A 27,973-nucleotide genomic window follows, 5' to 3' on the forward strand; every position below is an offset into this window, starting at 1 on the left:
GTTCGATGAATGGAGAGTTAACACTTCCAGGTTAAGGGCTGTGCTCCTTTACAGCGTTCCAGGTAATAAAAAACAGTCCAGCTTATGGGTTGAAAGGTTTCTTTGGCTGCTTTTCATCTTCACCAGGGCATGCACTGTAAATAGTTATATATAGTGGCTCCAACACAATTTACAAAGTGTCACTAAGTGTCAGCCAGCACTTAATGTCATGTAAGTCATCCACAAGTAGAACGTATTGAGACTGAATTATATAAATGTGTGAGTCACTGACTGAACCACATTGCTACTGCTCTCTTATGACATCTCCTATTACATCATCTGTGTGATAACTGGGAGCTGTGGGAGTCACATTTAAGGAGTGCAATAGCATTCATGTGTGAAATTAGAATTATTGTCTTCATGTGTGGTTAAACATCATAAATTAAACGAGTTATAATGACTATCTGCATGTGCATAGACTGTTATAATTAACTAGAAACTGAATTTTAGGTATCTGTTAGGATGAAAACTCTCTTGTATGTCAGATAATTAAAACTGTGGTGATAAAAAAGGGACAGCAGCAGAGATAGCATTAACCCTTACAAGTCCACAGGCTTTTTTTTTTTTTTTGCCTTTTGTTAATTTTCTTTTTACATTATTAACCATGCTCATGTTTGGTATCTTTCTTTTCAGTACAACTTCAACTATTTTTTTTTTTACTTTAACTTACTGTCTTCATATTAAATACAAATGTGTATTTCCTGTTCTAACTGACCTATTGAAGTAAAAAACACACACACACACTGTCCACACAGAGTTATTGCAATGCAAAATGTGGCTTTGTTTGCATGCTATAGTTTAAAGATTACAAATTTCAAGCAAAGAGAAAAGGAGGAAGCACATTGTGTTTATATATATATATATATACATACTCTTTCTTTATTGAACATAGTTTTATACAATCCTGCTGGGAAAAGTGAGTAGCCGTTCATTTATTAACAGGGGGAAAAGTTACCTGAATATGCCATTACTGTTTTCTTTTGCAATAAAACGGCCACCCTCATGACATTAAAAACTAATAAAGGGGCAAATATAGAGCAACTTAATTGCTAAGATAGAAAAGTTGACATCATCCAAATCATGGTGAATGCAGTGCAGCTGATCATCAAGCAGGGTCAAACAGTTGGAAAACAAATACCCAACCTACAGAGATAATCTTTGATATTCACAAAATATACACATAAAGCAACAATGTAAAGCATTCGTGTTCTTCTAAATTGTCTGCATATTCTCTAGGCGAATGAGAAAGAAAAATCAACATCAGCTAAATGAGACATCGATAATGCTCATGCCTGTGGAATGAGACAAAACGACATAAAGGGCAGTTTGTGGCCGCAGTCACCATAGCTATAGACTTCTATGTTCTATGGAGTTCACAACCTTTTACATTCAACAACCCTAACAAGCACACAAAACGGTCTGAGGTCATGCAAGTGCAGCGCTCAGGGTAGAGTGATGGAGCTGAGCTGCTAGGCTGGGGGTCAGAGGGCAGATCAACCAGGTCACTGGTGGAAGCAAACGAGCTAGGTCCTTTTAGAAACACACACTCACACACATCATTCACAGCCATATTTCATTTGACTTTCAGAGTTTATTTTGGAAGAGGAAGGTCACTGGTGTGCTCCAGCAGTTCCTCAGCAGTCCAAGTTCACTGGTAGTCAGGTTGCTCCCACAATAGAGCCTGACATGGAGCGCATAAATGGGCCGTCTCTTCAGCCTTTGGCTCACAGACTGAAGATATGTGTGGGAGGGTGGGGGATAAACGCAGAAGAGGAAATGGGACGACACAAAGACAGTTCATACAGTCTGACACCATTGTTCTTTTAGTCCTGTGGTGTACACATGGAAGAAAACATGCATAAAGAGGCCTTCATAACATCCTTTGGAGTCCTTAATTGTAGTTTGAGGCCTTTTTTTTAATCTAGAACATTAAATGATGATCTTAAATTAAATACTCTTAGCATTTTTTAAGTATGACTCTAATGTTATGCAAACCAGAGTTTCCATGCACAGATATTGTAAAAAACAACCATTTAAAAATCCTTGGCACTGGATGTCATCCGAGGTTTTGCACAAAAGTCCAATCCTGATGTTCTTGTTTGGCGAGGAGTTGCTTGTTGAAAGCTTTTCATCTTCAGAAAAAAAAAGTTCAGAGCATTGGATCTGAACCCTGTGAGTCCGACCAGAGGCTATATTGCATTTTTTATTGCATTGCATATTTTGATTCTTTAAAAAGTTCATGAAGCAACATTTTAATCATGCATTTTTTATCTGTTATGTCATTTTTTGTTGAACTGAGCTCTTCTATGTCGGTCTGTCTAAACTAAAGTGCTCATAACAAATACACAAATATTTACAACAGAAAAAGATTCCTTACAAACCAGCATTAGAAAAATAAACATTACACATTAATAAAGGACCAGGAAGTCATTTCAGTTCAGTTATTCTGTGTGAATTTTCATTTGAAATAAAACAAAATGGAAGTGCTCATTTTCAGATGCTTGTGTAACCTTTATGCTGTGCTCTGCAGCTTTTCCATTTCAAAAGCTGGCCATTTTAATAAAGAGACGCTTTAATGAGAACATCCTTGTGGATGATGGATGTCATGAGGAAGCAAACACACACATCAGCTTATATATAGAAGCCACATGGCTTAAACATGTTACCCTCTCTGCTTAATTGGAAATGGTGTGTAATCGTATGCAAATCCACACAAGTGGATTATTAATGAATGTGTTTTTGGCATTGGGTATAATTGATGATGATAGCTTTAGGTTGCTATTTTTTGCTGCTTTCATAATGAAAACCAGATGCCGGAGCTGCCAGCTTCAGAATTAATTGGCAACCAGAGTAAAAGTCCTTTTACTTCAGTTAAATGACTACAATAAATAGCAACAATAAACAAGAAAATGACAACACTGTTAGCACATAAAGGCTTTAATCTTCTCTTGGGAATGGCAATTTGCTGCTAGGAAACATGAAGACTTTAGATCCTGATGAGTAAAAGCACAGCAGAGGGTTAACTTCATAAGTATGCTCCCTCCAAAAGTTCTAGAGAGGCAAATTCCTTTATTTTTGCTGTAGACTGAAACATTTGGGTTTGACATCAAAAGGTGAATACGAGACAAGAGATCAACATTTCAGCTTTAATTTCCAGGTATTTACATCTGGTTCTGATACACAACTTAGAAGATAGCACCTTTTGTTCAAACCCACCCATTTTTCATGTGAGCAAAAGTATTGGAACATGTGACTGACAGGTGTGTTTGTTGTCTAGGTGTTTTACACTAAGTATTAAAACAATAGCGCTAAATGTCTACACTCAGTTTAAGGTGTGGGTTTTGTCTGTGCCTACTACATTTATAGTTAGAAGTACAACCAACATGAAAACCAGAGAGTTGTCTATGGGACAAAAACAAGCGATTGTGAAGCTGAGAGAAGATGTAAAATCAATCAGAACCATTGCACAAAAATTGTCCATAGCCAGTACAACCATTTGGAATGTCCTGAAGATAAAATAAACCACTGTGTACTAAGTAAAAGATGACAGAAACATTGTGAGAGCTGTAAAGACAAACCCTAAAACAACTGTTAGTGACATCAGCAACAACCTCCAGAGGGCAGGAGTGAAGGTATCACCATCTACTGTTCACAGAAGACTTCATGAACAAAAGTACGGAGGCTACACCAGAAGATGCAAACCACTCATTAGCAAGAAGAACAGGAAGGCCAGGCTGAAATTTTCCAAAAAGTAAAGACATGGACCTCAAAAATCCCGGAACAAAGTTTTATGGACTGACGATACAAAGAATAACCTTTACCAAAGTCCTGGGACGGGCTCATTAATCTGATCCTTAATCTGATGATGTAACACATGATGGCAGCAGCAAAATGAACTCAGAAGTCTACAGAAAAATTTTGTCAACCAAGAAAGATGCAACCAAACTGATAGGGGGATCCTTCATCATGCAGCATGATAATGACTCAAAACACACTGGCAAAACAACAAAGGAGTTCGTCAGAGGCAAGAAGTGGAATACCGGTCAAGTCAATCTCCAGACTTGAACCCAATAGTGCATTTTACCTACTAAAGAGGAGACTGAAGGGAGTAACCCCCCAAAACAAACAACTGACAGAGGCTGTGGTAAAAGCCTGGAAAAGCATCACAAAAGAAGAATGCAGAAGTTTAGTGATGTCAGTGGATCAAAGGCTTGATGCAGTTATTGCAGGCAAATGATTTGCAACTAAATATTATGTCTTATTCACTTTAATCTTTTTTTAAGTCAATCCATGCTAATACTTTTGCTCACCTAAAAATGTGGTGTTCCGTTACAAATAAAGATATCTTCTGTTGTGTATCAGATCCAAATGTAAATACCTTGAAATAAAAGCTGAAATGTTGATCTCTTGTCTCACTCCAATGTCAAATCGAAGTGTTATCAGTCTACAGTAAAAATAAAGGAATTGGCCTCTCTGTCCCAAAACTTTTGGAAGGAAGTGTCTGTATTTTTAATCACTTTTTGCCACACTTTCCTTCCATTTTGTTTACAAGGAGGTGTTTAGAGTGTCATACATTTATGAGCTCAAACTAAATCCTCCAGCTACTTTTAAATATCTAGTGTGACCTGCATATTCTGTTTCTGGAGGGTGTTTCTGGAATCTTTTTTGCATATTACCAGACATATCACAGCTTTGAGCGTAGACAAGTCATAACCATTAAATTATGCACTGACATTTCAGATTTTTGTACCTCTTATAAAATCTAGGGCAACCAATCCTGCGAGTGTGGCATACTTGAAAAAGTTTAAGTGTAGGTTATTACTATGCATGCATGTCTTAGTGGTTGTTTTTTGACATATGATATGATATTTTCACACATTTGCATGTGAAAGTGAATATTCAACCAGGGTAACGTGTCTTTTTTGAACACACCATAAATAAAACACTAAAGATTATACCTCACATCCTCTGTACTCTATCAGCAAGGGGAAATTAAGCCAATGAACCAAAAAATGCTGTCACCGACGGGTGCTGTTGTGGGTAAAAAATGAGCAACAGAAAGAAGAAGGGCTGAAAGTGAGAGAGTTGCTCTTCAGTCAGTCTCTTTTGGATCCAGTTGTGAAACAAGAGCACTCATTCTCTCATTCCAAGTATCATTGTAGGGACTGTGACATTTTTAACACATGCAAAATCACTCTTATGTGTGGGGGAAGCATGCACAAACAGAAATCATAACACAGAACAAAGTAGTGGCTCTGCCTCTGGCTCTGCAGCCTAGCTAGCTTAGCAGTTACATCTTTCCCCTACAGTCTGAGCAGGGAATCGAGACAGATACTGAAAAGGTGTCCCCATGTGTGGCTTTTTTAATATTTGGGGAGTAAAATAAAGAAAATGAGAGACACAGAAAGAGATTTAATACCTGTTTGAAAATGTTCCAGAGCCGGTGGCCCGCAGGCTGTGAGCTCCTGGGTCAAGGTGGCAGTTGGAGCTGGTTCATCTGCTCTAAGCACACTCACTTTCCAAGGGAGTAGTTAAAAAGAAATACAATGCACTGAGGCGGCATAAAAGAGTGCTTGGCAAACCTTTGTCATCTATTTATTGAGTATTTATATATGTATATATTTATACGTATTTGTGTTTCTGTAGACTTGAGACGAACTCTTGGCTTAGACGGTTTCCCTATAAGACAAAAGAGGAGAAATAAAAGCAGAGTGAGTAAAAAGATGGCTACAGTGTGTGTTAAGCAAACAGGAAGAAAGAGAGCAGCACCCTGGTATGCTGCACAGAGTAAATAAAGGTTTTTTTGCTTCAAATTATGGATTTCTTTAAACATATTCAAACATACAGATTTATGCATACACACCTACACACACACCTTCTCCATTTCACATCTGCCTGCACAAACACAAGCACAAACACACAGTGGGGATGATGTAACAGCATGCTCTGGTTCAGGCTTGCTGTGGAGGCTGGCATTCATTCCAGGCTGAATTCAAAATTTGGAATTATTCAGTCCCTCGCTGCCAATGTTGTTCACAGAGACCCTGTGAAGCTCGTCTGGGAACCTCTGCCAGGTAGTTCACACCTCCACCTCCTCCGCCTGATGTGTTAAAGCAGAAGGCACTTTTGACAGCACTGTGAGCCTTTTTCAGCCACAGAACCTACAAGGCTGCTGGCATGGAGAAGGCCAACTTTTTTTGGTATGGGGTTGGTAGATAAGTAGACATGGAGGGAACTTGGGGTAGAATAGGAATATGTATTTTAGATTTGTTGTATGACAGAAGGTTGTGTTTTTAACTTCCAGGCCAAGTTTCAGTATTGAAAAACACCTCTAAGTATATAAAAATACAGGTTCAAAATCATGAAAATGAAGCAGCAATATCTGCTCTAACATGCTAATGAGAAGCAGGAACTTTACCTGTGGAGAAACATAATGTGTATATAATCCGTGTGTCGGGACAGTTACTGAAAAAAAGGTAATACATTATTACAAGTTACTCTCTAAAAAAGCAGTGTGGGACATGACTTAGTTACTCACAGCCAAAAGTAACAAGTTACACTACTAGTTACATTACCTTTGCATTGCTCCTACTTATGAAAATTGCCAATGAAAAAGGCAGCACTAAACCTTGCATATTTTCACATTAGTGTAATGAAATGTAATGGCACTATTTCATGCAAGTGAGTGATGTCAGCATAAAAAGTGATGTTACAAGACGGGACAAACTGTGGTGGTTCCCAAACTTTTTTTCCTAAGGGCCGCCCCAGAACCCGCTTAAAAAAAGTACACATTGATTTTAATTAATTTTATTGACAAAATCCAAAATTAAGATCAAAGAAAAATCTATTTCCAAACTATCCATTATTGTATCTATTAAGGCCACCCAAATATAATAATAATGAAAAGTAACTTAATTTTCAAGAAAAAAAAAAAAAAAACTTCATTAATTTAAGTGAAAAAAATAGAGTTTTTTTATTTTTGGTTTTAAAAGTATTTTAAAATGTACATTCACCAAAACTTCTGAGTTTTTGATTAAAAAGTCTGTGTTCAGAGCATGGCTGCCTATCTCTGTGTCAGAGCCAAAAAGGCAGAACTCACAGAACTGACATTGAATTGACATTGTTTTCTGCCACAGATCACTCCATTATGGCTGGTAGGCTGGGCAATCAAGATGCACTGAACAAAAACGCAGCATTTAACTGGTGGCCTGCAAGTGCTTTGTTGTGTTTGCATACCATCTAATTGAATATGTTATTCCGTACTGACAAACTGGTGGATTCACATGAAGCTGTTAACACATCTCTTATGTATGTTATATGTATAGACATCTTTATGTTGTTAACAGTGGGATAGTGTGAACATATTAGCAGTTGAATAGATATCCCTGCCATATGCTGTATATTGCATAGAGATTTATCTAGCTATATGTGTTGTCAGTGAATATTGTCACTCTGTATAGATTATTTTGGTGTAAATTAGATAACTTGATTTACATAAACCATCTTAAGCAGCTGTTTATGTGTATATCTATGTGTTGTTCCTGTGCATAGTACCCTATGTCATGTTAATATACAAGCAGTATCACAAATCTCAACAAACCAAGCAAGCAAGTTGGAGGCTTATTTTACATGTGCATTGTACACTGAATGTGACTTTACTGTGTCTTAATTTTGAACTATCTCACCTTTAAAAGAATAAGTGATAATGATGGGCAAAACCTGAGGAAACCACAGCTGAATCATACTGTTTTCTCACAAACAAATCATCATAGTCATTGTCAGTGTGCACCACATTATTTCTTTTCTAACAGTTTGTTTCATAAACTGACCAGCACTTGAGTATGTAGGCTGGCTGAGTACAGGGTGTCCTGTTTATCGTTGTGTTTAAGAGAATAGTTACAATTATACTTACACTACACGAGACAAATATGCCATAAATTAAAGCATTGTCAAAACTGAGATTATAACTACAAGTGTGATCAATTACCATAACTCCCATTGAATCGTTGTCTTTTTTCAGTTATGTCATGTTTAATGACATAAACAGTATTGTGCAGAACTCTTAGGCATGTTTGAGCCAAAAATTGAAACTGAAGTAAGGGTCAGATGTGGCAATAAGCTGCATGAAGGTACCACCAGGCAGGAAGAAGGATTGACAGTAGGGTTGCCGGGAGCCTCTAGTCATGCTGTAGAAGTCCCAAGGGCCCTAAAACCGTAGGCAGTCCCTGGGCGTATTAACAGGGTTGAAAGACCTGGACAAAAAAGAGGCCAAGCTGGCTGCCAAGCGACTCACATGTATTGCATGTGTCGAGCCCGACTCTGGCTGCCACACTCCCACTCTCAAGCTCCTGGTTGTTGTGCATCAGGCCTGTGATGAATCCTTAGCACCCTACATGCCTAAAACTTGTATTAGAATACTAAAATACATATCAATTAATCAGCAGATAAGAAGTTTCAGCATGTTCAGATGTATCCAAATGGTGTGAAGCATGACATTTATACTCAGGCTTTTTTGTAACAGACTCAAGGCCTGCATAAAAAAAACATATTACATTAAAGTTTTAAGTATTTACAGCTATAAATTCAAACTTCTGGGATGTGCTTATTGCAATAGCCATATCGCAATAACAATGAAACTAGTAGAAACTGGGCTGCCCTACTTTCAATATCAAACTCAATCATTTTAGGCTTAGTCTCTGTGGATATTCTTGATGTGCGAGGTTTAAATTTTGTATGGTTATTTTAAGATCTCAACTACATTATTAATTTTTTACCAGATAATAGGAAATCTCATGGGAGCATTTTGTCTAATTAGACTGGTATTGATCTTGTCTAGGGTTTAGTGTGGGCTGTCATTGATCTGTTTTCCACTAGTCAGAACTAAGCACAGGTTGGGAAGGATTTTAGTGTTTCAGTTATGTGGGACTAGCTACCACTGCAATGGGAATATTAAGTATTGTTATGGTGTCCAAAAAAGGCATTTCAGCTGACATTAAATGTGTGCTAAATTTCCTTCCTTAAGTTTATAATCCCAAGGGATGTAACAGCACATATGAAATCAACAGAACTAACCAAACATATTATGGGGATACCCACAGGCATGGCTGATAATGCAATGGAAATTTTGTTGCAAGTGTATGAAATGTGTGTTGTTTAATATGCAAGCTCTAGGAGGAGGTTCAGCCATTTATATTTACTTATTTCATTTCCTCAGATCTTTTTACATCAGGATACCAATGCTGGTTTTCTTGTGATCAAGAGATCATTTTAGTTGCACTTTTCTGTATTGCTATCCTCTGTTTTTGCCAATCTCTTCTCTTGATAGGCTTTTAGATAATCATATTTTTATAACTAAAGAAGGCATTTCTTCTAAGCAGTGGCTTCTTATTGTATCCAACATGACATAAATGAGTGAGCTATGCTCAGTGTCTTGCTTTAGGGCTCACTGGCAGGTCATGTAGCTGCTGACAGGCTCATATTGCAGAGACTGAACTTGTGACCTTTGGTGATTGGACCATTTCTCTTTAGATGAGGCTGCCCTGCTATATTAACTGTACTCGCTCGAGCAAACAGATGGCCAATGCATATCTATGCAGTCAGTGCAGAAGGGATTCCTCAACGCTCTAAAATGACTGGACGATAATGCTGTGGAGATGAGGTAGAGGAACATCACTCTGCTTAGCTTGTTGGGCTGTCCTGTGGTTTTAAAGAAGAAGCAGAGTACAGGCAGTTAAGCATGGGAGAGGTGAGAGAGGGAGAGTGCGTCTGAGGGAGAGGCACTGAGATAAATTTGGAAATAGAGAAAGCAATTGAGTGTGAGGGATAGTGGGAAAAGAGAAGACAAAGTCAGGGACAAAGAGCAGTTTTCTGGTGTGATAACAATTTATCTCTGTGGAAGGATTTGTAAATGTTCCATGCCTCAGTGTGCTCACAGGCATTCATGTAAACACAGGTAGATTGTGAGCAATGCATTCATGCAAGCACACACAAACTAGGTGACAAAGGCAGATGTAACAATTCCCACAAGGCTACTGAGAGAAATATGATAGATGAGGGATCGCTCTTTATATCGGTCTTCTTTGCTTCCTGTCTGAGTGGCCTGTAATTGAATGATCATTACACCAAAGTTATGGTGACGGCCCGGCAGTCGAAAATAGGAATTGAGTTGGAAACGGCATTTAGTGGTTTTGATTTATGAGCAACAATAGGGAAGTTGTTTTTCAAGCCTGGCACTCTGATGGGCAATAAAAGGAGCAGGGCTTATCACCTGCTGTGTACCCGCTCTGACACACATACAGCAGCCAGCATGCCAGCCAGCCAGCAAGCAAGCAGTCAGAAACCAGCTGTGGCCCTTCAAAGAAGGAAGTGTTTTCAGCAAATTTGCTTCCTTCATGTCTCGCCCTGAATGGCGCTATTCATTAAAATAGCCTCAAGTCAGGAGTCGCTGCTGCCACGGCACATTAATATACTTCTATGCCTGTGTCCTCACAAAAGTAGACACGCACACAAATCCACCTGCACACGCTCTGACACAAAGTGAGTTTTCTTCTGGTCCAGCTCATCCATGCAAGAGGACCTTCAGTGATAAAAAAGCAAAGCTACAAAGAATGAAAGGGACCTGCTGCATGCACTGTGATCTGCTTCCAGCTCCAGCCACTTGAGCTGGATATTTATTCTGTAAAGTGAAAGGACTGTCTGCTTTTATTAAATAGATATAATACTTGGATTAAGATGGAGCTAGCTCGGAATTGAGGGGTCACCAGTGTGGGTGGTACCGAATAAAAATAGTAATGAACCGTAAAGTGTTAATTGTGGAAGTGTGAAGTATTGTACCATGAAGTGTGATTCAGCTGTGCAGGACTGCTTTCTTTTTTACACTACAGCCGGTGTCTTCTCTGAACAGACTTACACTTCAGCTCAATTAATGTGCACCACTGTAATTTTAACTCTTGTTTACACCCACCTATTCTTTTGCATCTCCATTAGCAATATGCAAATCAGAGTGAGTTTATTTTGGCTACCTCAGGCGTAATGCAAATCAGCGCAAGATGTACCAAAGTCCAGCAGACTTCAGTCAAACACATGAGGCTGTTTTTACTCTTTTAGTCAATTTGTTCCCTACAGCAGGAGCTATACTTGCTGTTTTACCTTGTTCCTGTATCAGTCCAGCTGTGTCATGAGCATTGTTTTAAGTATACTTGCCTAAATGTGTTGTTTCTGGAGAAAAACACTAGAGGACATAAAGAGTGTTCAGGCGTATACAACAACATGTGTGAGATGTAACTACAAACATGGAGACAGAGAAAATGGTGTTAATTCTGAGCTCAAATGAACATTATAGATATTAATAACAAATAGTAACATCAGATCAGCTCAGATGGATGACTGGTGGTCACAAAACAATGTCTCCATGTAATGCTCCAGGTGTAGTGGTTTAATAAGAGACAGTGTTAACTGATGACTTTCAGCCATTTTTTTTCCATAAATTCAACTCAAGAAAGGAGTCCTTGTGCATACCACTTTGTTTACTTTTGTTGTTATGGCAACATATCCTTGTCAGATATGTGTTCAGTGAAAAATAAACTAATACAAACAGCCACACACATCCTTGGCTGAAAGTACCCAGTTTACACAGTCACTTTTTCAACGGTAACACCATATTTTGCAAGTTCAAGTGTCAACCTCCTGTACAACATTTATCTGCCCCAGCCAGTTGACAGTCTTTGTCTATGTGCAATGACAATAACACATCATAAAGATGTGGACAATCATGGACTTATTTATTAATTTTGTCTTTCAAACTTTTGACAGTTATTGTTTCTGATGCTGTGTTGACCGTTACACCTCCTCCACCTTTACCAATCAGGTATAAACTGCATCTTGTATTGTCCTTGCATTAATTTTTGAGTATGTGCAAAACCAATGCTTGGGATGCATAGCAGCCATGATGTGTCCACAAATGCATATTAAACAGCAAGTATAATTAGGATCTACAATGACATTTCCTGATGAGATTTTGTTTTAAGTTGCTCAATTCAGAGCATGACATCTGAGGCAGAATATAAAATCAAGGGTAGAAGAGTGGTCTCTCAGACCAAAACACAGTTCTTTGGCTGTGTCTCCACCATTCCTCAGTGAAATCCATCCCCCACCCTTCCCTCAGTGTCCCATTTGATTTTCATTAAAATTTGATTTGGTCCCTATGACTTTGAAATTCTTGGACCAAACGCAGGGTTTTTTTTTATTACAGTTCCGCTACAAACAGTCCTTTAGTAGTCCAGGTGTTCCTTCCCATATTGATAGGGCTGCTGGTTGAGTGAGTAAAGGGTTCATTTGAAAAAATACAACTATGAAACATATTTGAGCCTCTTAGAGGCACATAAGCAGACATAAGCCAAATGCTGTTTGTAAACACAGAGCTGAAAACAACAAACCCAGGGCAAATTTGACTTTTCTGGGGGTTGTTTTAGGAATTCATTCATCCATAATTTACTCAGAATATATTAGAATATTAATTCTCAACTGTCAAAAACGTGTTGACCTATCAGGAGCACATTGATAAAGCAAGGAATTCCGTAGGCCACCAGTACCTGTGATTAGAAAATGCTGTCATAGTATTCAGTTAGCTTGGACAGAGGTATGTATAGTAAGCATGCAATTTAACTATGGTCTTTCGTAGGTAAGCATCAGTCAGAATGCTTCAAAATGAATGTTTAAAACCTGTTTGGTAACATCATACAATTTTGTCTCGTTTCCTAAAGAAGCAGCAGTTAGTGTTAGCTTTTTCTGAGTGCAAAGTTGAAATAAACAGAAACTTCTACAGCTCGGTGCACCTGCTATATCTGGAGACAATTTACACCCATGCTAGACATTCTGAGTTTTATAGTGAGAAATGTTGTAGCCTCAATCAGTCACAGTGACATGTTGTGGTTGTATTTGCTCTTTGCACTATAGGTTCTAACACCACTGGGAATTTTAGTTACAAGCCTTGAGGCACTGTGTGATGTATCACCTCCTCTTTCCTTTCATCACTTCCTTCATAGTGCACTTCCTCGGCCACTGTATAGATATTTCTGCACAATACACGCCTGTACATGAGCTTTAAACACTCATGTGCCAAGCATATGGCATATTTCTTCTTATTTCTGCTCATTTAAGAAGCATTTGCTGCTTTCCTCAAAATAAAGGCCTATCAGTATGTTATTTTTGATTCCTATCAGGTAATAAAAATCATAACGTGAGTGCAGCTCAAAGTTTTAGTCTGTTAGCTATCCTGATGCCTGCTTACAGTGCTCTGTCCTTGGACCTGTTTTAAATCAGGCCTCAGGGCTTCTCCTATTTAGACAAGGAGCGAGGACCCAAACCCACACAGCTGAAAAGCCCTGGAGTCATAGATTGCATCTATAGTGTGCATTTAAATGCATAATCAAGCCAATGCAGCTGTCTAGAGCATATGGTTGCTACGAATCAAGCAGAGGACAGTGAATGCAAGAAAGCATCATAAACATGAATTTCTTCTTCAGATAGCATAATGCAGCATTCTGTCAAATTGTCAAACCCGACAGGATCCACAGAGGTGATGTATGAAAGCAGTATCCATAGACTGATGTCACTGAAAGACTGCATTGTCTCATCTCTTGACAGACATTGCTTTGGCAATTCCAATGTCATACAGACTGCTATGCTAATCTGCTATCAGGAACAACTGTGAGTGACAATATGTCTCTGTTTACAGTGACAATAATGGGCATCTTCGACTTCACACTGTCTCATTTGTTTGCTGCTTCCTCAATCATTCCCAGTATTATATTGTGTAAGAAATGTACATCAGATCAAATATGATGTACATACAGTGGATAGATTAGCTGTAAAGGAATGTTGCCAGCAGCATTATGGGTTTGGCATTGCTTACTTTCCTTTGCACAAGAATTTTCCAATGTGGATTTCTAAATTTGTCACTTTTACATCACATGGTGTCTCATGGTTGCCTACCATATTAACAGTCATGGCAGGTATCTGGCAGCTGATAGGTGTCCTCCATAGCTTACAAACTTTACTATTAATTAATGTCTAAAAATGTGGCACATATCATATTATCACTTAAGCCACATATCTCCTATGCTGTGTGAGGTATGGCAAACTACAAATCTATATTTTATTTCTGTAAGTGCATTATAAACATTTAGAATACTGTATATAAAGGCTTTGACTAACATTGAGCGGGCATGCAGACCAAAAGTTTCGAGAGTTCTTTGAGATCTACACAGTAAAACATTTTCAGTGATTAGAGGATTTAGAGGCCATAGCAGAACCAGCACTGCAGCTGAAGCAATGACATGGAGTTTTGTTCTGTGCAGTGTAATCTTGTACAACACATTGTGTCAGATCAACCATGTCAGCAAGAATCTGCAGAAGCCTCAGTGTTTCTCTTCAACACCTGAAAGCTCGTACAGTTAATCTGGACAATTTCAAGGAAAGTGGATCTGCTGCCTCTAAAACTGATGCTGGAGAGATAGCAGGAAAGCCAGATATTTTGATGATGACAGGACATATCCCTGAAATACAAAAAGACAGCTGACAGCCCAGCTGACCAAGAGAGCATTTTTAAAAAAGAGCCCTTTTTCAGTCCCTGTCTTTTTCTCCTGAACAGCTTGAATGACAGATTTTCCAAACTGGAGGATGTATGTGCCCTTTATGGTTTTCTGTTCTCAAAAGAAACATTTTCAGAGGCTATTTAGAGAGACTTGAAGATGACTGGAAGAAACGGAAGAACAGATTCTGTGGGTTTTCTTAGGGGCAGTTCTGCTATTAGTGAGTTTCCTTGATCAGCTTAACAAACTGGTTCTTCATCTCAATAAAAACCTCAATATTGACCTGCTGCTGCTTCTTAAAAAGTCAGTGTTTAATCCTGTGAGCAATCAAGTCATCAAGATCTATCTAAGGGGGTGTCCAAGTAGCAGGCAAAACTCTGACTGAGCTCCAGAGATCCTGTGTGGAGATGGGACATAGTTCCAGAAGGACAAACATCACTGCAGCCAACTACCGACCTCGGCTTAAGGCAGAGAGGCTAGATGGAAGTCTCATTAGTACAAAACACATGAAAACCCGCTTGGAGTTTGAAAAAAAAAAAAAAAAAACATAAATGTGGAATGCACTGTAAGTGGAAATGAAGGGTAGAGCTGTATATATTCAAAATGAATTGCTCACAGTTCAGCTCAATTAAGTTTGCTGGAAAAAAATCCATCATGATACAGATATTCAAAAAGAAGGAAATCAAGCTTTGTCTGGTCTCTCTTTTAAGAGTAGAAGAAAACGACTTCATGCTTTATGAATGTGGTTTGGTTCAATAATTCTTGATGCATTTCAGGTTGTGAGGGAGTCTAATTGCTGATTGGCTTTATACACACAGCATCAATAAGATTTGTTTAAGGCAAATGTTTGATTTATAACAGATTGTTAGCTTTGATGCAGATACTTTTATAGGGACAAATTCATAATTAGAATACTGTCAATGTGAGTTGTTTAGCGCAGATGAAGTTCTCTGTGGTTGCTGCTGTCAACACAAAGTGTTTAGTCTGTATACACCAGGGCCTGCTGATACGAGATTGTTCAACACAACTGAACTATAGTTGTGCTATAGATAGAAATCAGAACATGTAACAGAGAAACTCACAACCCATCTTTACAGATTCTACATTGCAACATTGAATTGGCTTTACATTATGGGCTCCGTGCGTATTATATTATTACATGAAATTTATATTATGAGTTACATGCTCAGTGAAAGAGAAGTTAATTAGTCAGAAATTCTACTCATCCATACATTTTTTATACCAGGGGTGCAGGAGTCTATCCCAGCTGCCATTGGGCGAGCGGCAGGGTACACCCTGGACTGGTCGCCAGTCAATTGCAGGGCTGCCATGTAGAGACAGACAACCAGGCACACTCACACCTACGGCCAATTTATAGTGATCAATTAACCTAACAAGCATGTTTTTGGTGGAGGGAGGAGAACCTGGAGAGAACCCACACATGCACGCAAACTCTGCACAGAAAGGCCCTGGCCAGGAAGGGAACCAGCAACCTTCTTGCTGTGAGGCAACGGCGCTAACCCCTGCTCTGCCATGTGGCTCAGAAATTCTACCAAAATTTCCAATAACAAATAATAATAATAATAATAATAATAATAATAATAATAATAATAAAGCAAAAATACTTTGATTATTATTTGTGTATGTGTGTGTTGTTTATTTTATTTTATTAATTTATTTCCATGACACACTAGTTATAACTGCTGGTTTAAGGGGTTCACTAAGTGTGTTTGCCCAGGGCCCAAACAAAGGTTTAATTGTGTAATGGCTCTTAAAACAGCTAATAAATAATGCTGGTGACACTTGTCATGATGTATGATTCAAGAAATATTTGCCAGTCAAAACTGAAATGCTGAACACTTTTAAATGGTAACTACTTTATTTTAATTTCTCTAAGTTTAATGCTGAAAATGTGTCCTTCCATGGGCCTCACATCTTTGCATTCAGCCTAAAGAATACTGCGGTGACTGCAGAGCCCTTCACTGAGCTCAGCTGTATACCAGTATATTCTGTCTTGTAAATAGCCTCTGGAAGACAAAAACATAATCTTTTACTGTTACTCTGATACAAATTGGAATTTAGTGAGCTTGCCGTGCCACCATCGCAGCGATAGTTCACTGTGTGTGGAGAAAACAAACACCTACAGGCTATTAGGACTTCAGCCTGTTGGCAGTGCAGTGCTGGACTCATTGCAAAACACTGAATGACAAATACAAAGCCTGCCAGTATTGCCGGGTGGTCTTGAAATGCAATTATAATTCAATGACTGTATGAAGACTGTGACCATTCTTCAACTATGTTGATGCATTTAGAAAAGCCATATGGTAAATAATTAGAGCTGTAAGTGCTTTGTGTAGCTGCTGAATAATATATGGGCTCTCAGGCTGGCAGACGCACATAAAAAAGGAAAATAACTTTGTAATGGAGGCAGAAGCATGCTGTACATACACATACTACCCTCTATCATACACACACAAACACACTCATGCAAGTCAGCAATATATCTCATAAGATGTACGGTATTTGTTCCTCATTAGGGTAAATCTACATATGTAGCCATGAAATGCAGTTTGAAATATGCCTTTAATTCAGATTATTTCATTTCCTATAATACTCAGCATCTACACACACACATACTTGATCTGTGATCTAATGTAATACACACATAACACAGATATAAATGTCTGCGTCTGTGAATATTTCATTAAAAACTAAGGCCAGCTCTAAGAACTCTGATGATATCAGGCAGCTCGTCCACATGAGCATCAGCTTTGTGAGCTGCCAAAGAAGGTTTTTATGAACAGATTTGGGAAACTTTTACTTATTTGATCAGAGCAATTCATTAAAATCTTATTTTGTTTAATTTTTAAAACACTGTTGCAAAACACTTTGTACACAAGATAAGGAGTCTAAAAGTAGAAAAGAGTTTGTCCTTGTTTGAATTCTCACAGCAGCTACTCATCTGCTGGATTTCTCAACCTGGTTGGCTGGCTGAGACTACTGTAGAATAAATGTGTCATATAGGCCTGATACTGGTCCCTCTGGTCAACCACTGCAGCTCGGTCAGAGGCCAAATGAGTCACAGTATGATGCTCTAGGTACCACTCTAACATTGTTTTATAGTTGTGTTGAGTGTTAAGGTTAGGTTACACAGTATGAGAGGCGCAAATCTGGTGGTGGTAATGGGAAAAAACACAACAGCCTTTGAGAGGGATTCCAGTCAATGTTACTTTCTTTAAGAAGTTCCATTTTTTGCCAGTTTACTTCAGCTCTAAGGGTTTTGTCATGTTCACTGAGTAGAACTGTCACCCTTCTTTCTTGCCAACGTCAAACAAATCATAATGCTACTGGCCCAGATGTTTTTTAAAGGCTGTTACTGAGACATGCTGTTATTTGAAGTAGGTGACATATACCTGGTGCAGCAGTAAAAAAAAAAAAATGTTAATTTTGTCAAGTATTATCTTGTTTGCTTTTAAAGGCATCAATATTGATTTCAGTCTTTTTCATAATCTATAAAAAAAATCACAAAGTAGCTTTGAATATGTTAGTGAACCAAAGATGTATTATGTTTTTCCTATTCAGCTTATTACTTATATAATACAGTTTATATTGGTTACATACTAAGAATGCTTTCATTACTCATTATTTTTAACTTTTTTTTTTTTTTTATTTAAACCTTAACCTGTAGCTTTGGTGCCGTAACGTAACCTATAAAGGACAATTTTGTAAGGCTAATTACTTGTTGTCTGTTGCACAGGTAAAGTGAAAAGTTTTTCAGCAAGCTTCATGTCTAAGACTAAACTAGATCTTGCTTGTTCAAAATCCTGAACTTACTGTTTTGTTTTAAAATTTTATATCAGTGATTTATTTCAATTATCAAACAGTGGGAAAAGGAGCAAACAGGTAAAGTCACACCTCTATAATAACAACAGTTGTTTTAGGATATGATGTGAAATTGTTCTCTTGCTGTGTGCTACTGTGATGTCAACAGAAGTGGAAAAAGTTCAAAAGTACTGCACTCAAACGAAAGTGTAGTCACTCTGGTTAAAACTTAATTAAGTAGAACTAAAAATGCTGATTTCAAAATACAAGTGCCTCAAAAAAAAAAAAAAAAAACTACTCAAATACCTCTACTAAAACTACAATTAAACAATGATTTTTTTTCTTTCTTTTTCTAGAAACTAAAAATTATACCTCTGCTTTCTTTAAATGTATGTTTTTGACTTGATGAAGGAGAGAAGCTAATAAAAATGTCACCGTCAGCTTGCTCCTCTCTCAGTTAGTGAAATAGTGCAGTGGGAGATGAATGAGGGAGAGAGCACAGCAACTGTTAACTTCTGTTAACAGACTGATGTGCTCCAGAAAGCTCAGTGTAAAGTGATGTCTGCTATCAAATCATTAAAGGCCACATCAATTGTAACGCATGCTTATGTTGCACTTATTAAAATCTCTTCTAGACAATTTTGTATTAAAAGAACTCAGATTTATAGTGTAAATTTGATTTGGCAGCCAACCTGACTCGGTTTTGTTACCTCATTCATGCCACACTGTGATTTAAGTTGTACCTGGACCACCAATTTTTGATGTTTTTGGCCTCTAACCAAGCAGCTGTGATTGAGAAGTTGGAGGTGAAAATGTGTTGATTAAAACCTACTGGTAATTTTTTAAGCACCCTTAAGTATGAAACTTTTTCGTATGCTTTTAAATAGCCTGGCTGAGGATGTTAAGACTTAAGCAAAGAAATCATAATCAGAAAGAAGGAGCTGGAATAACTTGTAAGAACCGTGCCATCTGTTCACCTGGACATCTCCATGGTGTCCTTGGTGAGATAGACGATCCAGTAGACCAGGTTGAAGGCGCCAAATGAAAGAGGGAAGAGGATGCGAGAGTATTTGTCGATGATGCTGGTGCCAGTCAGGACGTTGTTGGCAGGAACAGCTGAACCTTGCTGCAGGAAGGCTTGAGCGTTTACGGGTGGGTTGGGAAATGTTTTTGCAGGGCGGTCAAATATTGGGGCAGAGTTCATCCTCTTCTTCAGAACACTGCTGGCATCCACCTAGCAGAGAAAAGAGGAGAGGAAACTCATATTAAAGGGAATATTCTATGATGCAATATAAGGGCATTAATAATTTACAGATGCTGTGCTGTTGTATCCAGGACATCATAAAACATCATATTTTATGTGCTCATAATGTTGAAACCGCATGAAAAAGCCCAGTGTGTTAAAATATAAAGATATCTTATAGTATCACACAGTACACCCAGAATGACAATATGAAATTAGGCAAAATTATGCAAAAAAAAAACTTAGAATAATCTATCCTAATTTAAAGCCATATTTGCCCAGCTGTGAGATGATCAGTGATTGGGAAATGTGTGTGTGTGTGTCCAAAACTCCGAGCAGAATACCAATGAGCAGCAAAGTAATTAAGCCCAACAAAGGAAATCAATGTTGTTTTGTTTCAGATTTGATGTGATTTCAATCAGCCTGCTGCATGAAGATTGATGCAGTTGTGGGAAGCAAACAAAACATATTAAACAAGAGAGGGCTCACAGTGTATTGACACATGGTTATCGCCATGCCTCATCAACTTTCAGTAAACCAGTGAGAGCTCAGCACATGCTCCCTGCTCCAATAGTTGTAAATCAGCTACAGTATCTGTAGAGGGAGAGAGAGGAGGAGGGAGAGTACGCCTGGGAAATGGGTCAAGGAACACAGAGTTGCCTGTAGGTAGAGTCAGACTGACTGAAACAGAGAAGCTTCCCTGTTTTTAAACCCGAGAAGACGGTATATTTCTGTGTATCATCTTCAACATCCATATGTGTACAGTCATAGTGATGGGTCAAGGTAATTTCTCACTGTAGCTTCATTGATTTATTGTGGAGCTGAGAAAAATAACAAAACTCAATTTTCTATAGAGTCATACAGTTGTTATATACTTTAGAAATGATTTCAAACAGAATCCATCACCAGTCATTTTTACACTTTACCAGTAGGCTATCACATTTCATGAGGACTTTCCTCAACATGTGTAAAATATGTCCTTCAAAGCATACTTTTATGCAGACAGTGTTGCCAAGTTTATACAGTCACTCTTGTTGGAAATGATCTATTCTTACCTGTAACTTTATAGGTTACTTTGTAGGTATAACTTTATCATCCAGTTGAGCTAAGTTGATTCTGATCAGCCAACCATGCATCGCAATTGTCTGCTAATTCCTCAATAGATTACAGCTTTTATAAAGAAGTCATCTATTGAGGAAGGACCAACTGAATTTGTTTAATAAAGTTGTGCAATCTGGACCCCATGCAGTCCAAAACATGAGACAAATCAAAGAGACAGGACAAAACAAGCATATATTTGTGGCACAATATTTGTATCCTGGAACTCATTTGCTACCCACTGAAGAAGACTCTCTTCTGGGTGTGGACCCACCAGTTGAGAACCAGTGCTTTAAAGGATATCCCACAACCAAAATACAGCAAATATACAGTTGCTAGGGCCTATCTATGTCTGACTCTAGAGCAGTGGCTCTCAAATGGTGGGTCAAGACCCAAAAGAGGATTGTGTGGGCGTTTTCAGTGAGTTACAACGATGTCCCTTACAGAAGCTTGAAGTGGACATCAGGGCTGACACCTTCCAGCAGGTTGGTCAGTTGGTTGGTCGATTAGCTCACATCTGACCAAGATCCTGCTTGTTGGCAGTGCGAGCGTGTGTGAGAATGAAACGGTGGGAGCGCACAGCTGACTTATTAAGAGATGCAGATTTGAGAGATAGACTCGACACAAAGATGCAGGATGTTTGTACTGAAGTGGCGTCAAAACATCAATTCCTGTGGCCTGTTTGACTATCTGGTACGTTCAAGTATTATGTCCAATGCAATAAAAAGTACACATCAGCGTTAGTGTATTGCAGACAGACAGAGATTAGAAGAGAAAAAAAACAGTGCCTTCCAGTCACTAGGTCCCAAGCAGCTGACTCTTTTATTCACTATGCATCAGTAATAAACATTGCATTATATCTGATATGTCCTTTTATATCACACACTAGTGCTCCTGTTATCATTATGAATTAATTCAAACGTCGATCTGAGGATATTTTGTAGGATACATGATGCAAAGTAGGTGTCTACTCCACCTAGATGTGTCAGGAAGTAAATTTGACTAGTTTATTACTAGTTTACTGTTTTAGTTCAGTGTGTAAAGCAGCTGCTTATTTACAGCCCTAACTGGTTGTTAAGTTGATTCTCTGCCTTTCTGCTGTTTGCAGCATGTCTTCCCCCCACTCTTTTTCTTGTCTATCTACACCTATCCTATCTAAATAAAGGCAAAAATCCCCCAGATTATCTTTAAAAAAGGAACTTTTTATTAATTGAAAAAGAAAATAAGGTAACAGTAAAAAGTCAAATGTTTGATTTCACAAGGGAAAGATGTGTTTCGACTTGTCCACTGAGCTGTCTGTAAGGGTTTTTTAAAGTTAAATGGGACATTAAGGAGCAGTGGTTTACTTATGTTTCCCCAATGTGGCTGCAGGGAGACATTATAATGGTTGAAAGGGACAATAAAGCATGCATTTAATTATAATTAAAGCTTTTACATCTCTGTTTCTATTTCTAAAGAAAGCACAGGCTTCATTCCCCTACTATGCCTCCTCGACATTACTAAAAAAGGTGGAGCGTCAAAGAGGCATTAAAATCACATCTTTATATGATGCTGTGAACTAGACTCTTGTCTCGTCACCATCTGTGTTCAAAATGTGAGTTATGACACCAAGGTTAGCATCTTAAAATAATACTCTCTTTAATGTGAGTAAAGAAAGCTAGATTGCTCATTTTATGAAGGCTACAGAGTTAACTGTTGTTGACAAACGTCTTGTTTAGTGAAAGAATTAAATCATTTTTGAAAGAGCAAAGTTTTTCCTCATTTAATATTTATTTACAGGATTGATTTCCTGAGTAAGTAGCCGTGTGATATGCAGGAAAATGTTTAGGGAGCAGGTTGTTATCACAGAGAACCCTTGCTTATTTTCTTTTCGTTATTCTATTTCCTGCTTGTTTGTTTGTTTTGAAACTGCATTTTTGGAGCAAAACTGAAGTTAGAAGAATTAGGTTGGATTTGGTTGAGGAACTGTTACAGTCCTCGCCCTGAGGGGAACTCTTCCAAATTCACATGGAGGTCAATCTCAAAATAAACCAGATTAATCCCTGGAGTTATAAATTCAACTAAATCTGGCATTTTTGCAGATGCAAGGGTTTTACTGAACAGTAAATGTAATGTAAGAAGGGGATGGAAATCACTCAGTCTGTAAGAACTGCAGTTCTCACAGGTTCAAACAATGATATAAAGATATAAATGATGGAGATTTTTCTGGTTAAGCACGCTGCTGTTTGGAGAACAAGCGTTGTACTTTATTTTGTCTACATGTTCAACATTACAGAGCTACTTTTAAATGTTAAATCGTAGATTTGTTTAACTTTAGCGTGTGTGGGCTAGCAAGTTCTCATCAACATAATGTGGTCAAGTTAATGAATGTGTTTACTGTATTTACAAAATATAAGTGGAAATGTCCCTAAATAATAATCAAATGCATTTCATATTGATTTAGACCTAAAAGGGACTGACATAATATTTCATTTTAAATTTTAAGTAAGTCTTAAGTAAGTTAATTTCATATTTGCTGTTAAAGGTTAAAAACAAATGACGTTAAAGTCAGGTTAAACATGTATAAGAGCTGAGTGTCTATATCGGTCCACACCACAGAGAGTTGATTTAACTGTTTTTGGTGCAACACCGATGAAGTGTCATTGTTGACTCTTTTTGGAGTTAAAAACTGACTCTTCAAGTTTTTACAGTTGTAATAATTAACACATTGAAACATACTTTTATAAATTACCAAAGGGTGATATTTTTATTGGACAGCCGAGGCAAAGTCAGGAGTTTTCAGGATGGGGCAAAGAGGTGAATGCAGATATGGGAAACAAACTTTGGTGAGAATTTGTTCATCACCCTTTCCTGTAGACCAGGGGTTAACAACCTTTTTTCTTTCTTTAAGGCCCCACCTACTCCTATCTAAGATAAACGTTGAGCCACCCAAGGACCCACATAGAAATATAACATAGCTATTTCCAACATAACAGGCTTACATACACTTGTTCTTGAAAAAAGATATCTATTATTATGACGAGGCATTAGGGCCACTGTAAGGGAAAAAAAATCAAATAAAGAGGATCTGGTGACTTTCAAGAAAAGAAATCTTAACATTCTCAAGTTTCAAGTCATTAATTTACAAGACAAAAACTGTTTTTTTCTTTTTTTTTTAAATGTTAAATGTGTGAATGTACTTGGACCAAAACTTTGAATTTTTGAGATTATAAACTTAAAAAGTTGAAAGTCAAGCCACCGTTTGAAAATTTGTTTTCCTTAAAAGTTTTTAACTTCATCATTGTAAATGTATGATGCCAAAAACTAGAAATTAATGAGTTTCTTATTTCAAAATTTAAGGCATTTTAATCTCAGAAATTTCAAGTATTTCTGGTAAATTTCCAGCCTTTAAACTTTGTAGTTCTGAGTTTTTTTTTTTCTTGTCAATTTACAACTTTACAACTTTGTCTCCTAGTATTTCAGTCTTCTAGGGTAGTCCTAATACTCCATCATTATGTTTATACTTCTAAAACTATTTTTATATTGTATATTTTATATAAATCACATCTTTCAGGAACAGTTGCTTACAGTACAAAACAAGCACTCCAGTTGCTGGAGAGTTGGCAGTTTACACTTTACGCACTGCTGAGATACCCTTGAGCAAGACACTGGACCCCACAACTTTTGTGCCCTGGTTTGTGAGCAGCACATGACGTTTATACCTCTCCAGTAGTACACGATGTCTGTAGGAGCCTGTTTGTGTGTGTATATTTTGACCTATTTGCATAGAGCATGTTCAACATCTGAGAAAAACTTACATCCTCTACAAAGACAAATAGTTATCTTCTTCTTCTTTAAACTTTAAAAAATGATAGAATTATGGTGTACTAGTTTGACTTTACACTGATGTTCCTCTACAAAGAAGTAGTATTTTTATGATGCATGGCAGATTTCTCAAGATGCAAAACTTTGATCTGTGTGTTTGATTAAAGCCAGTCTTCCAGTCATCCTGATTCCGTATGATGGTTTAACGTTGGGAGTGTAACCATGGAAACACGCAGATAACAGGCAGAAAATAATCCCATATACAGCAGTTCACAGATCTGAACTAAAGCCTTACATAAATAGGGTGATGTTAATTTTATTGATAAAGACTTAGGTCACGAATAAAATTTAATCTACTTTTACTCCAAAACAAATAAGTGATATCACAATTTCTCTTTAGCTAAACCATAACTGTGTCAGTAATGATACATGTAATGTACAGGATCATTTTAAACTGTTTAATAGAACCTTTATCAGCCAAGAACAAGGTATAAAATAAAGAGAGGGACAGAAAGACACATGCTGAATTATGTTAAAATAGTATTTATAATCATTCTATCATTATATGTCATTTTGAATTGATCAAATATATGTTGTTACATTGTTATCATGTATCAAAAATGCGATGAGGAGCTGTGAAAGGTGTGTAAAGTAGAAAAAAAAATGATTAAAAACTATACATCAGGATTTGTTAAACACCACAATAACATGACAGAAGGGCTATTAGAGGGAGTGGGTCCAGATGATCTACCAGCTGGTCATGCTATTGTTAAGCTTACTCATCACTAAATTAGAACGAGAGTCTGAATATTAGGTATACTTTCTCATGTTGAGGCATGCTCATGAATAAATTCAAGGTTAGTTTTAAAAGTCGGATGACAATTTTGGCCCTGAAGGTCTATTTCTTCCTAACAAGAGCAGGCTTGTGCTTCAAATATCAGCTCAGTCTCACTTTTAATAATGTACAGCAGCGTGTTCACATGCCTATGTGTGGGAATGCACTGTATGTGCACAAGCTATTTTTGATGCTGACAACAGACTCGCTTGGCTTCTCCTTGGTCAAACCTCAGAGGATCAGCTTCTGCTCTCTCCATGCACTACTTTAGAGTTAAAAAACCCACTTTGGAGGATGGACACGGACTGATGGATGTGCGTATGGAGGCTGATTGGGTGTAGGCATAAACGTATGTTTGAGTTTTGACGGAAACTACATGTGAGAGTGCTTATGAGCGTTTCGTTGTTCGAATGTGAGGTAACTCTATCCGTGCCCTACCCTTACAGAATGGAGTAATAGCATGGAGGGTCATCTGTGTAGGTGTTGAGTGGGTGTGAATACACATATGGATGATTACTAGTAGGTGGAGGAGATTAATATATGTATGCCAATGTACTTTTTCTATTGACACTTCAGAGGCTGTGTAGAAAGTATCTTGGATAAGTCCCCTGTAACAATTTTTTTACATTCATTACAAATAAAATGGGGTGCTAAAATTAGTAAACCATTTTTCTGAAATCCCCACATGTCAATACACTCTTTTACTTTCCAACTCTAACGTCAGTTAAATGTAAGCCACTATTACCTTTCTCTGCTCTCTGTTTTAGCGTCATAGTCAAAATCAGCTTTATTGGCCAGGTACAATATGTTTACGCCACGAGGAATTTGACTCCAGTTTCCTTTGCACTCAGTGCACAGGTATTAAAAAATAAATACAGTGCTTAACAAATTTATTAGACCACCTGTCATATTTGTCTCAAAGACCATCCAGCATCATGAAGTGCTTTAATGCGGACTCTTTCATTTTCAGTCAGCTCTCCACATTTTACCATTTTGAACAGGAATGAGGGATTTCAAACTGAATTCCCCCAAATTTGAGCCGGCTCACTGGGCTTCTCTGAGAAGTCAGAAATGAATCAAGCATAACATTCAACCACTAAAACTCATTTTTTCTCTTCAGGAATGCAAGTAAATAACTACAATTTGACATATTAATCAAGAAACATTAATGTGCTTTACTATTTTTTCAGTTTTTTTATAAATCAGTAAATCTGGAAATTCATGGATAACAACAATAATTATATTTTAGCATTAAAAATACCATTTGGGTTAAAGAGCTTCTACATCTTGGTGTATTAACCATTGCAGAAACATAAAAAATGATTTTGGAAAAAACCAATGCTGTTAATTTAGGGCAGCTGTGGCATAAACCTTACTTTGATTAGGGTTAGGGTGGTCTAATAAATTTGTTAAGCACTGTATATAAAAATGAAAATAGTATAAAAATGATTTAAATATTTACAAGCCCTTGTTAGGTATTTTTTTCCTAGTATATACAAATGGAAATGGAAATGGTTGTATGGTTGCAAGATGTGCAAGAAGTGCAAGAATGCTGACTAGACACGATCAGAAGTATGAAATATCCATGGATTTGGGCAGATTAACATGAGGTAGAAAAGATAACATAAGAAAGTTTACATTAATAAGTGCAAATGTCCATATAAGGTGAGGCATTTTAACTTTGAGCTATCTACAGCATTTTTACAGGAGTGACAGGAAAGCCAAAAGAGAGACGCAGGATATTTTACATTAGACAGGGCTAAGGTGGTTGTTAAGTTAAAGTTATATTTTCTGACACTCTGTGACTGTTAAGTGGTCATTAACATAGCTCTGTATCTGTTGTGTGGTCATCCTAGTAATTCTGACTGTTGAGTAGAAAGAAAAGTTCTAAAGCATTTAATAATGATACTAAAAGTTTTCTCCATTTTTCACCACTGCCAATTTAGTTGGCCAGTGGTGGCAAAGCTATGGTCACATGACAATTTCAGATTTTATTTAAAGGCGCTCAACATGTGGAGGTGATCAGAGTAACTCTTTAACTCTTTATAAGAAATATGAGATGTGTTTTGAATCAGGAATTGGTTTCAATCAAAAATCAGTTTGTTGAATCATGACCTATAGATTCACACTCTCTACTGGTTAGCAGGTGAAAAACAATGTTTTTAATTCAGGCTTTAGGTTTTAGCAGAGAGCACTTGGTGATCTAAGGTCATGTATCCCAACAGCGATACAAATATCAATACACTGTGTATCACGTGTTTTCCATTTGTAGACTCAAATCACTATTTATTGGATTCACATTGAAATAAAAGCTATGGAGTCTAGAAAGGTGGGGATTACATTGCACAAATTTAACATTGCATTTGTAGAAACAGGCTGCTATACCTGCTTAAATATAGAGAAGTGTACAAAAATCCAAAACAAATAAAGGGGGAAGGGTGAAAATAGAAGAACATACTTCTGAAAAGAATACTGAAAAGAATATTAAAATATAAAACAATACATCTCCACATCTCTAAATCTACCTGCCGCCATTGGTGA

General features: G+C 37.5%; 1 protein-coding gene across 1 annotated transcript in view; it reads right to left on the reverse strand.

Annotated features, from left to right (window-relative positions):
• Nucleotides 1-951: 951 nt before the first annotated feature.
• gabra6b (gamma-aminobutyric acid type A receptor subunit alpha6b) overlaps nt 952-27,973 on the reverse strand; it is a 48,449-nt gene continuing 21,427 nt past the window's right edge. Inside the window, exons 9-10 of the mRNA XM_041801151.1 lie at nt 19,430-19,686; nt 952-5,718 (exon numbers count right to left, since the gene is read on the reverse strand). Coding sequence (XP_041657085.1) covers nt 5,706-5,718; nt 19,430-19,686 — 270 coding nt within the window. The 3' untranslated portion in view covers nt 952-5,705. The remainder of the gene's footprint in view (nt 5,719-19,429; nt 19,687-27,973) is intronic.

The sequence above is a fragment of the Cheilinus undulatus genome, linkage group 12 (assembly GCF_018320785.1).
Source record: "Cheilinus undulatus linkage group 12, ASM1832078v1, whole genome shotgun sequence".
Classification (NCBI taxonomy): domain Eukaryota; kingdom Metazoa; phylum Chordata; class Actinopteri; order Labriformes; family Labridae; genus Cheilinus; species Cheilinus undulatus.